Raw genomic sequence first — 9,905 nt, 5'->3', positions numbered from 1 at the left:
GGAACGGCTACTGGTGACATTACGGTATGTTTTGAAAACCAAGGGGTGCGGTCTGATGGGTTTTTTTTAAATTTAGTATTCAAAACCGTGGGTAATTAGTTTTCGTGAATGTACTAATATTTTATTTTATAGTTTTTTAAAATAATATACATAAATATTAATTTTACTTCTTTGTCTGTTCACAGATTCCTGGCGACTGGAGAAACCCTATCTTCACTACACTTCCAGTACCGTATTGGAATCTCTACCTTGTCTGGAATTGTTGCTGACACCTGCCGGGCTCTCTGGAATGTTCTTTGCCCAGAATTTATGCCCCTGCACACCGCTGAAAAGTGGATGGAAATTGCTGACAAATTCTGGACAGTATGCAATTTTCCCAACTGTTTGGGAGCTGTTGATGGTAAACACATACGGATCATCAAACCCCAAAGAACGGGATCTGAGTACTATAATTACAAAAAGTACTTTTCAATAGTACTCATTGCGATTGCGGATGCCGGATGTATGTTTGTAGCAGTGGACATTGGAGCATTTGGCCGTGGTAATGACTCACAGGCTTTTAAAAACTCAGACATGGGCCGTAGGTTGTATGGCAACCAATTTAATTTCCCTATGCCACGGCCTCTTCCTCACACCGAAGCTCCGCCACTGCCCTTTGTAATGGTTGGCGATGAGGCTTTTCAAATGTGCGGAAACTTACTGAAACCCTACTCCAGCCGGGACTTGGACCACACCAAAAAAATATTTAATTACAGGCTGACCAGGGCCAGAAGAACTGTCGAGTGTGCTTTTGGGATTCTTGCTTCCAGATGGCGAATTCTGGGCACGGCCATTAATCTTAAACTTGAAACAGTCGATGAGGTGGTGAAGGCCTGTGTGGTTCTACATAACTTTGTGATGGCTAAAGAGCACCCGACCTTTGAACTGGACGATGATGCTCCTAACCCATTGCCTGAATTCACTCAGCACACTCTCAGGTCATCCGTTGAAGTTGGCCAAATGAGGGACCAATTTGCGGCCTACTTTATTTCTGATGTAGGACGGGTGCACTGGCAAGATGAAATGGTGTAATGTTTTTGTTTGTTTATGGTAATAAAAAACCTTATTTGATACCATTACTGAGTGCACTATATTTTTTAAACTCCAATTTAATAAAAAACTTCCCATGTATAACTGAATTTTTTGATGTTCACACACCTGGGCAGGTAAATACACATATGAGTTAAAATGCAGCATTGCTAGTCTGCGTGAAATATATTGGAACGAGCAAAGCTGCAGGCCATGAATCAGGAAACCATTTTTTTTCAAGAGAAAATTGTGCAACTAGTTGAAAACAAAGTATGTGATTTTCTCAAAACACAACCCTCAAAACCCAACCCCAATGAAAGTCCATGGGGAATACAAGTCAGCATTGAGTGGATGAATGTAATCTGCTCCATTCCAACTTACAAGTTATTACACTAGGCCTTGGAATGACTATACTAGGCCGTGGTATTTCAAATATGAGTATAGTATGCCTTGGGCCTACTAGTATAGTCATATGTGAAATACCACGGCCTAGTATAGTCATAACAAGGCATACTCAATTTTTGCCAACTAGGATCTTGTTTCACGAAAAACAAACGGGTGAAACTTGAAACCAACAGTTTGCTTTTCATGAAACCAGATTCTAGTTGGTAAAAATAAAGTTATTACACTAGGCCTTGTAATGACTACACTAGGCCGTGGTATTTCAAATATGAGTATGTATAGTAGGCCTTGGGCTAGTAGTATAGTAATATGTGAAATACCACGGCCTAGTATAGTCATACCAAGGCCTACTGTAATAACTCGATTTTTAACAACTAGCATCTTGTTTCACAAAAAACAAACTGGTGAAACTAGAAAGAAACTTTATTTTTAAGACAAGTTTCAACAGTTTGTTTTTCATGAAACCAGATTCTAGTTGGTAAAACTAGAGTTATTACACTAGGCCTTGGAATGACTATACTAGGCCGTGGTATTTCAAATATGAGTATAGTAGGCCTTGGGCCTACTAGTATAGTCATATGTGAAATACCACGGCCTAGTATAGTCATACCAAGGCCTACTGTAATAACTCGATTTTTAACAACTAGCATCTTGTTTCACAAAAAACAAACTGGTGAAACTAGAAAGAAACTTTATTTTTAAGACAAGTTTCAACAGTTTGTTTTTCATGAAACCAGATTCTAGTTGGTAAAACTAGAGTTATTACACTAGGCCTTGGAATGACTATACTAGGCCGTGGTATTTCAAATATGAGTATAGTAGGCCTTGGGCCTACTAGTATAGTCATATGTGAAATACCACGGCCTAGTATAGTCATACCAAGGCCTACTGTAATAACTCGATTTTTAACAACTAGCATCTTGCTTCACAAAAAACAAACTGGTGAAACTAGAAAGAAACTTATTTTTAAGACAAGTTTCAACAGTTTGTTTTTCATGAAACCAGATCCAAGTTGGTAAAACTCGAGTTATTACACTAGGCCTTGGTATGACTATACTAGTCCGTGTATTATTTCACATATGACTATACTAGGCCTTGGGTTGGTTTTTAACATGTATTTACCCATCAGTGTGTGTGAGCGGCGCAAACAACATTAATGAAACTTAGTAATGGTGAACCACAAATGTAAATTTATTTTTTATCACAAAAATAAACCAAAAAATTATTTTTTCCGGCGTTTGGGGGCAGATGGTTTCAATTTGGGGGTGTGCAGGGAATATGCAACACTTGCTGTTGAAGACGGTGTTTGAGGGGAAGGGGCAACAAAACTTGTGGGGGAAGGTAGTCCAGTTAAGGGAATTAAACTAGGAACACTTGGAGGAGAGGAAATCTGTTCAGGTACATTGGTTGTAATGGCATGTCGCCGTAGGCTTGTGTGCCTGGACCGACTTTGGCCCAATGCCCGCCTTGATAGATTTCGCCTTGAACTAGGGGCAAATATTGAGTGTAGGTCCCCCGTCTGCAGGTGTGGCTGCTGCTGCTGCTGAGGTGGCGGCTGCTGCTGCTGAGGTGGCGGCTGCTGCTGAGGTGGCGGCTGCTGCTGAGGTGGCTGCTGCTGCTGAGGTGGTTGCTGCTGCTGAGGTGGCTGCTGCTGCTGAGGTGGTTGCTGCTGCTGAGGTGGTTGCTGCTGCTGCTGAGGTGGCTGCTGCTGAGGTGGCTGCTGCTGCTGAGGTGGCTGCTGCTGCTGAGGTGGCTGCTGCTGCTGCTCTTCGTTGTCAGTGCTCGTCCTTGCAGGAGGACTGGTGGCGGCAGTGATGGTCCAGGTTTGCAGAGTGGTGGTGGCAGGGCTACTACATGTTGTTGTAGCGGCAGGGCTGTTCCATGTTTGCCTAGTGGTGGCTGAGCTCCACGCATGCATGGGAGTGGCGGTGGTGCTCCAGACAGGAGCAGCGCTTGCCATGGTGGTGTCGGTGAAGTGACCAGCTGCACTCAGACTTGTGGTGGTGTAACGGTGGGTGTCCTGGCTTTGAATAGAGGTGTCCGTGCAGTGGTATGCAGCACAAGTCGGTAGTGAGGTGAAGCGAGTCAATGGTGGCACAGGTGGAAAGGACACCACTGACTGCTGACCGTACCGATTATGCTGCATAGCCTGCAAGAAAGCATTGTTGCAGGCCTGCAGCACATTCAGCTGTTGATCAGGACTAAGGTGTTCAGCCATGCCCTTTTCAATCTTACTAAAAAAATGGTGTGCTGGTCTGTTGAGGTCGGCCTCCAGACGGTCAAGGCGCTGTTCTACAGAATTGAAGCGGTGTTCAAAGTGGTTAAAACCACGTTCCATGAGTGCAAAACCGCTTTCAACTCTGTCGGACAGTGACTTGAGGCTGGAATTAAATGTCTCGCTCAAATGCATAAACTCGGGCAAGACATTCCTGTCCAAGGCCCTCTGCCGCTGGCGGGTAGTGCCCGCATAACCAGTGGCAGAGACCTGGGACAGGGGAACACCTGATGGCCCAGCTTCCTGGTCACCAGCTGTGTGTGTGGTTGACCTGCAAGGTGCTTCCTGGCTGTCGGATGGCTGGGACGGGTCAGAGGACGTCCGAGGAAGGACCGCTCCAGGGCCAGGTTGCAGGGTGCTGCTCCAGGTGCTGTTGAAGAAAGGAAAATCATTACTACCATGCCTTTACAAGAAGCATCAGCTGTGGATTAGAAAAACACAGATTAATAAAAATAAAACCCCAAAATTTATAATACTTACGATCTCGTGGCAAGGACCGGTCTTAGGAACTGCAACGCGTGATAGTGACGGTATCTAGTTCTGGTCCTTGACGCAGATCCACTGCGAACCTGGCCCTCAGCACGAACATCACTGTTGAAGCGGTCCTTGATCGAACGCCAACGTGTTCGGACTTTGTCCACTGTTGATAAAAAAAAAACAGTGCCGTCAAGGACAACAGTCACTGCGGCACAATGTAGCAATACAATACTCAAAGCAGTCACTGTAGACCCCGATGACACTGTTGGGTTTCCTGCTAGAATACACCTAACACGAAACCCAACAGTGCCGTCAAGGACAACAGTCACTGCGGCACAATGTAGCAATACAATACTCAAAGCAGTCACTGTAGACCCCGATGACACTGTTGGGTTTCCTGCTAGAATACACCTAGCACGAAACCCAACAGTGCCGTCAAGGACAACAGTCACTGCGGCACAATGTAGCAATACAATACTCAAAGCAGTCACTGTAGACCCCGATGACACTGTTGGGTTTCCTGCTAGAATACACCTAGCACGAAACCCAACAGTGCCGTCAAGGACAACAGTCACTGCGGCACAATGTAGCAATACAATACTCAAAGCAGTCACTGTAGACCCCGATGACACTGTTGGGTTTCCTGCTAGAATACACCTAGCACGAAACCCAACAGTGCCGTCAAGGACAACAGTCACTGCGGCACAATGTAGCAATACAATACTCAAAGCAGTCACTGTAGACCCCGATGACACTGTTGGGTTTCCTGCTAGAATACACCTAGCACGAAACCCAACAGTGCCGTCAAGGACAACAGTCACTGCGGCACAATGTAGCAATACAATACTCAAAGCAGTCACTGTAGACCCCGATGACACTGTTGGGTTTCCTGCTAGAATACACCTAGCACGAAACCCAACAGTGCCGTCAAGGACAACAGTCACTGCGGCACAATGTAGCAATACAATACTCAAAGCAGTCACTGTAGACCCCGATGACACTGTTGGGTTTCCTGCTAGAATATGCCTAGCACGAAACCCAACAGTGCCATCAAGGACAACAGTCACTGCGGCACAATACAGAGCAGGGAAATACTCACTAAACGCCTTTTTGGAGGATGCTGTGGCGCTGTCCCAGCCATCCATCAACGCTGCGGCCACCTCATTCCATATCCGCCGGGTCACCACAATGTCCTTGTGCAGCCGGTCACGGCTGTCCCACAACGGCGAACGCTCCTGGACCAGGCTGATGAGCTGCTCATTATCCAGGTACACGTCTTCATCTCGTTGTGGAACCTAGACAAAACACATTCATTAGAATAATCCAATTTAAATTGAATAAAAAGTTACAAAAAAAGAAACATAAAAAAGAGTAAAAATAGAAGATAAAAAATAAAGAACATTACAAATCATTTGATACTTACATTCCGTATCACCACCGGGACTTGGCTTCGCTGCTCCTGCTCTTCGCCCTCACTAGTCCCGTCCACAGAAGAGGATGATGACGATGTCTTAAAAAAGTTGAAAAAAACGTAAGAGATTTGGAGAAGCAGCAGATATACTTACCAGATGCACAAAAATAATCACCTCACGGTCTGCTTGCGCCAATTCCTGCCGCGATGGGGAATACTCTGATTCTGAAGACATACTGCATGTAAAAATAATAAAAATCATTAGTACATACATAATTTAAAAGGACAGGCATATAATGTAATATACTCACATTCTTCGCTGATATAATGGGTTCTTGGTTGACTGTCTGCTCTTCAATCTGTCAGTGTAGTAGTGGCAGAGTTTTGGCAGGCACCTCCTTTATATAGACTTTTTTTTTTGACTTTAGAAGATTATAACTAGGACAACAAGTGGACACCACCAAAAAAACGCAGCGCTAAAAAAACGCATACCTGCGCATGCCAGTGCGCACGTATGCGCATCCATAGGCTATAATGGCCATTTTTAGCGCAAAACGTGCGCATACGTGCGCATGCGCTTTTTTCAAGGGCCAAAAAATGCAACATGCTGCGTCTGGAAAATACCAACGCACACCCCAAAAAAACGCAGCGCATGAAAATCGCATACATGCGCTTACCAGCGCGCAGGTATGCGCACCCATGTTAAATATAGGGGAAAAAACGCATGCGCAGGTATGCGTTTTTTTCCAGCGCTAAAAAACGCAAATGTGAAACCAGCCTTAGAGAGATAAATTGCTAAAAGTGTTAATCATTTAATATCTTTTAGTCTCTAGAGAGTTACACAGCTGACTCCTTTTTGCAATAACATTTACATATTGTGTGTTAATCCTTTTATATAATTCATTATATAAATTTCATCTTAGTGAGATAAATTGTTGAAAGAGTTGACCATTTCACAAGGCTTGAGGAAATCTTGGTGAGTCATATCACTCAATGCTCTATTTATTCCATACCATAATTTAGTTTTAGTCTTCCTGTCATACTATTGATTAGTGCATAACAGTCCTCATACTTTACGCTAATACGGTGTGGGGAGTTCTTTTCCTTAGCTATAATTTTTAACTTTATTTTGCTCACTGTACTTGCCATTTCTCAACATGGCCTCAGGTAATGCTAGATTCAAATCTTCAACTACTAAAATCCCAAAAACTTGGAGTTCTCCGCAAACTAGGCCAACAGTTGACCTATCTAATTTGGTCAGTCCAATTAAGTCTAGGTCCCCCATTAAAAGGGGAGATGGTAAACAGGTTCCATTGGCGGGCGCCTCCACTGCATGCCATGGTAAAGCGTCTAAGGGGAAACAGACACAGAGAGAGCTTCTTTCTGAGTTTCAAAATCTTTCGCCAAAGTCATCTCAAACCCCTGAGGTCCACGGGGGGGGACTCCACATGGACTTGTCACAATCCCATAAGAGGAAGAATTTGGAGGGGGGTAAACATGATAAAGGTGCTACTAATTCGGATCCCGATAGCACTTCAAGCGAATTCACTCTAACTAGCAGTCCAGTAAAGCCTCTCCCTAAAAAGGGATGTTCCGTGGCCACATGCCTTGATACCCAAACTCTCGACATGGTCAACTACGAGAGGTTTCTTAGTTTGAATAAGCCAGTATCTGAGGGGATTTTGGCGAATTTCTGTAAGTCCCTTAAAGACACTATCGCTGACGGATTCGAATCACAAAAGACTCTGATTCGGGACGTTATGTGATAAGTTTACTAGTAGATTTGAAATTAATGAAAGCAGGATATCGCAAGTCAAAGACAGGACGGAGACCCTTGAGCGACAGAATCTGTCCTTGAAGGAGGAAATCTGCTTTATAAAATCTAAGCTGACTGACTTGGAGGACAGAAGCTGTCGCAATAATCTTAAATTTAGGGGGATTCTGGAGTCTGTTGCCCAGGGGATCTCTCAGGATATGTTAAGTCCCTCTTCAAGAAAGCAATCCCCTCACTCTCTGACATCCACTTAACAATAGACCGGATATATAGGCTGCCTCGGCCGAGGGGCATCCCTCAGGATAAGCCGAAGGATACTATCTCGCGGCTATTGTTCTTCGAAACTAAAGAAAAACTCTTAAAACTGGTTAGGGATAGAGGGACACTTCCAGCCCCCCTTGAGCATATCAAGGTTTTTGCAGACTTTCCCCGCAATACGATGGAAGCAAGAAAAAGCTTCAGAGAGGTTACAATTAAGCTGCGAGACCTGGATTTCGCTTATAGATGGGGTTTCCCCACAAGGGTCATAGTGTGGTACAAGGGGAAAAACATTTCCTTGTTGAATGATGAAGAAGGTAAAGACTTTCTTGCTCATGTTCAAAAGGAGCTGAAAGACAAAGGATGAACTAGGTAGATAAATTCAATTTTAAGAATTATAACTAAGTTTATGTTTCTGTTTAAATGGCCCCACGGGTTTTTTCACCACTTTGATTTTACCCCAACTCTAGGTTAGAAACCAGGACTGGTTTCTACCAGGAGTTCTTCATCATTTGTATCTTCTTTGTTTATTTTTGTTGTTTGCAAGTTTGTAAGTTTTTCTTAGACTTCAAGTTTAGATAATAATTTAAATGGACATAAAGATTTTATCCTATAATGTTAGGGGATTGAACAGTTCTTTTAAAAGACACACCACCTGGAGAGAAGTTAAATTTTATAAAGCAGACATAATATGTCTCCAAGAAACAAAATTCGCCAGAAATAACCACCCTCCCTTCCATCATAAAAAATTCCCCATTACTTTCGAAGCATTTAGAACCAATAGGAAAGCAGGGGTAATGACCATTATTAAAGACAATTTAGATTTCCAATTGATTGTAGAAGAGGCAGATCTTAAAGGCAGGTATCATATCTTGGTTTGCAAACTGAAAGAGAGTATTTTTACGGTAGTTAATGTCTATGCTCCCCACATAAGACAATTCACGTTTTTCAATAAACTGATTCGTAAAATTGAGAAAATTAAACAGGGTGAACTCTTATTAATAGGTGACTTTAACATGGTACCAGACAAACGTTTGGATTCATCCTTATCTGCTCGCTTGTCTTCATCCTCATTAGGTGACTGGTTAGTACACAACAAACTCTTCGATGTTTTCAGAGGCCTGAATTCATCTTCTAGAGAGTTCACGCATTATCCCAGCACGCATAACTCATCTTCCAGAATAGATCTGTTCCTTACAAATATCTTTTCCTTGTCAAAATTTCAGAATTTTTCAATTTTGAACAAATCTTTCTCAGATCATGCCCCATTACTAGTCCAGTTCAGGATAGGCCCTCCAACAACTAATACATTTTTGTGGCAGGCAAACTCATCGCTTCTTAAAAATCTCAAATATAAAGACATTATAGAAGATTCTATCTACCATTATTTTAATGAAAACTCAAAGGAGGATACTGACCCATTCATTCTATGGCAGGCTCATAAAGCTGTCGCTAGAGGCAAGCTTATACAATTGTTAACTAAACACAAAAAAGAATTTAGAAAACAAATAATTGAGATACAGGAGAATATTAAGTTGAAGGAGGAACTCCAATCTAAATCACATATCCCGTCCCATATTCTTCATAAAGAAATTTTAAAGCTCAGGCATGAGCTCAGTAGCCAACTGATGTCAGAATACGACTCAGCCCTCAAGGCCTCTAAATTTACTTCCTATCTTTCCACAAACAAACCCTCAAAATACATGATGGCCAAGTTAAAATTAGATCGTGTTAAAAAAAATATTTCCAAGATCCAATCGTCATCGGGAGTAATTAAAACACATCCCCAAGACATAGCGAATACCTTTTCCGAGTATTTCGAATCTCTATATAATTTACATGAGGATCCCTCAACTCCCACCCCCCAGTTTAAATTCCATAGAATCCTTTTTAAAGGGTCTAAAACTACCAAAAATTGATAAGCTAGATTTGGAACTCCTCAATAGGAAGAACTGAAGAAATTGCAAATACAATTAAGAATCTTGAACCCTCAAAGGCCCCTAGGTCAAACGGTTTTGTAAATGAGTATTTTCAGCTTTTTCCAGACTTTTATCTCCACAACTTCAGGTACTATTTAAATATGTATCAGCTATAGGTAGTTTCCAAAAAAGCATGCTAGAAGCTACAATCATCATGATTCCCAAAGGAAAGGAGGGGTTGGATAGGATTCAAAATTTCAGACCGATATCACTGATAAATGGGGACATAAAAATTTTCGCTAAAATCTTGGCAGACCGCCT

General features: G+C 42.5%; 1 protein-coding gene across 1 annotated transcript; it reads right to left on the bottom strand.

Annotated features, from left to right (window-relative positions):
* Positions 1-2,531: 2,531 nt before the first annotated feature.
* Positions 2,532-7,263, bottom strand: LOC141075007 (uncharacterized). The gene is made up of 4 exons (XM_073562327.1): positions 7,249-7,263; positions 5,322-5,517; positions 4,226-4,385; positions 2,532-4,115 (listed from the first exon to the last, which is right to left on the bottom strand). The coding sequence occupies exons 1-4, from the start codon at positions 7,261-7,263 to the stop codon at positions 2,693-2,695; spliced, it is 1,794 nt and encodes a 597-aa protein (XP_073418428.1). The 3' UTR covers positions 2,532-2,692.
* Between the last annotated feature and the right edge of the window lie 2,642 nt (positions 7,264-9,905).

This window comes from Dendrobates tinctorius, unplaced genomic scaffold (genome assembly GCF_039654945.1).
Source record: "Dendrobates tinctorius isolate UK_male_01 unplaced genomic scaffold, ASM3965494v1 ptg000015l, whole genome shotgun sequence".
Lineage (NCBI taxonomy): Eukaryota > Metazoa > Chordata > Amphibia > Anura > Dendrobatidae > Dendrobates > Dendrobates tinctorius.
This window is presented reverse-complemented; position numbering and strand designations above follow the sequence as displayed.

Bases quoted from the DNA above. Each gene is read 5' to 3' on its own strand.
- LOC141075007 (XM_073562327.1), bottom strand. The intron at 4,386-5,321 runs GTGAGTATTTCC...TTTTATCAACAG, and splicing joins ATCCTCCAAAAAGGCGTTTA to TGGACAAAGTCCGAACACGT. The intron at 4,116-4,225 runs GTAAGTATTATA...TTTCTTCAACAG, and splicing joins CCGGTCCTTGCCACGAGATC to CACCTGGAGCAGCACCCTGC.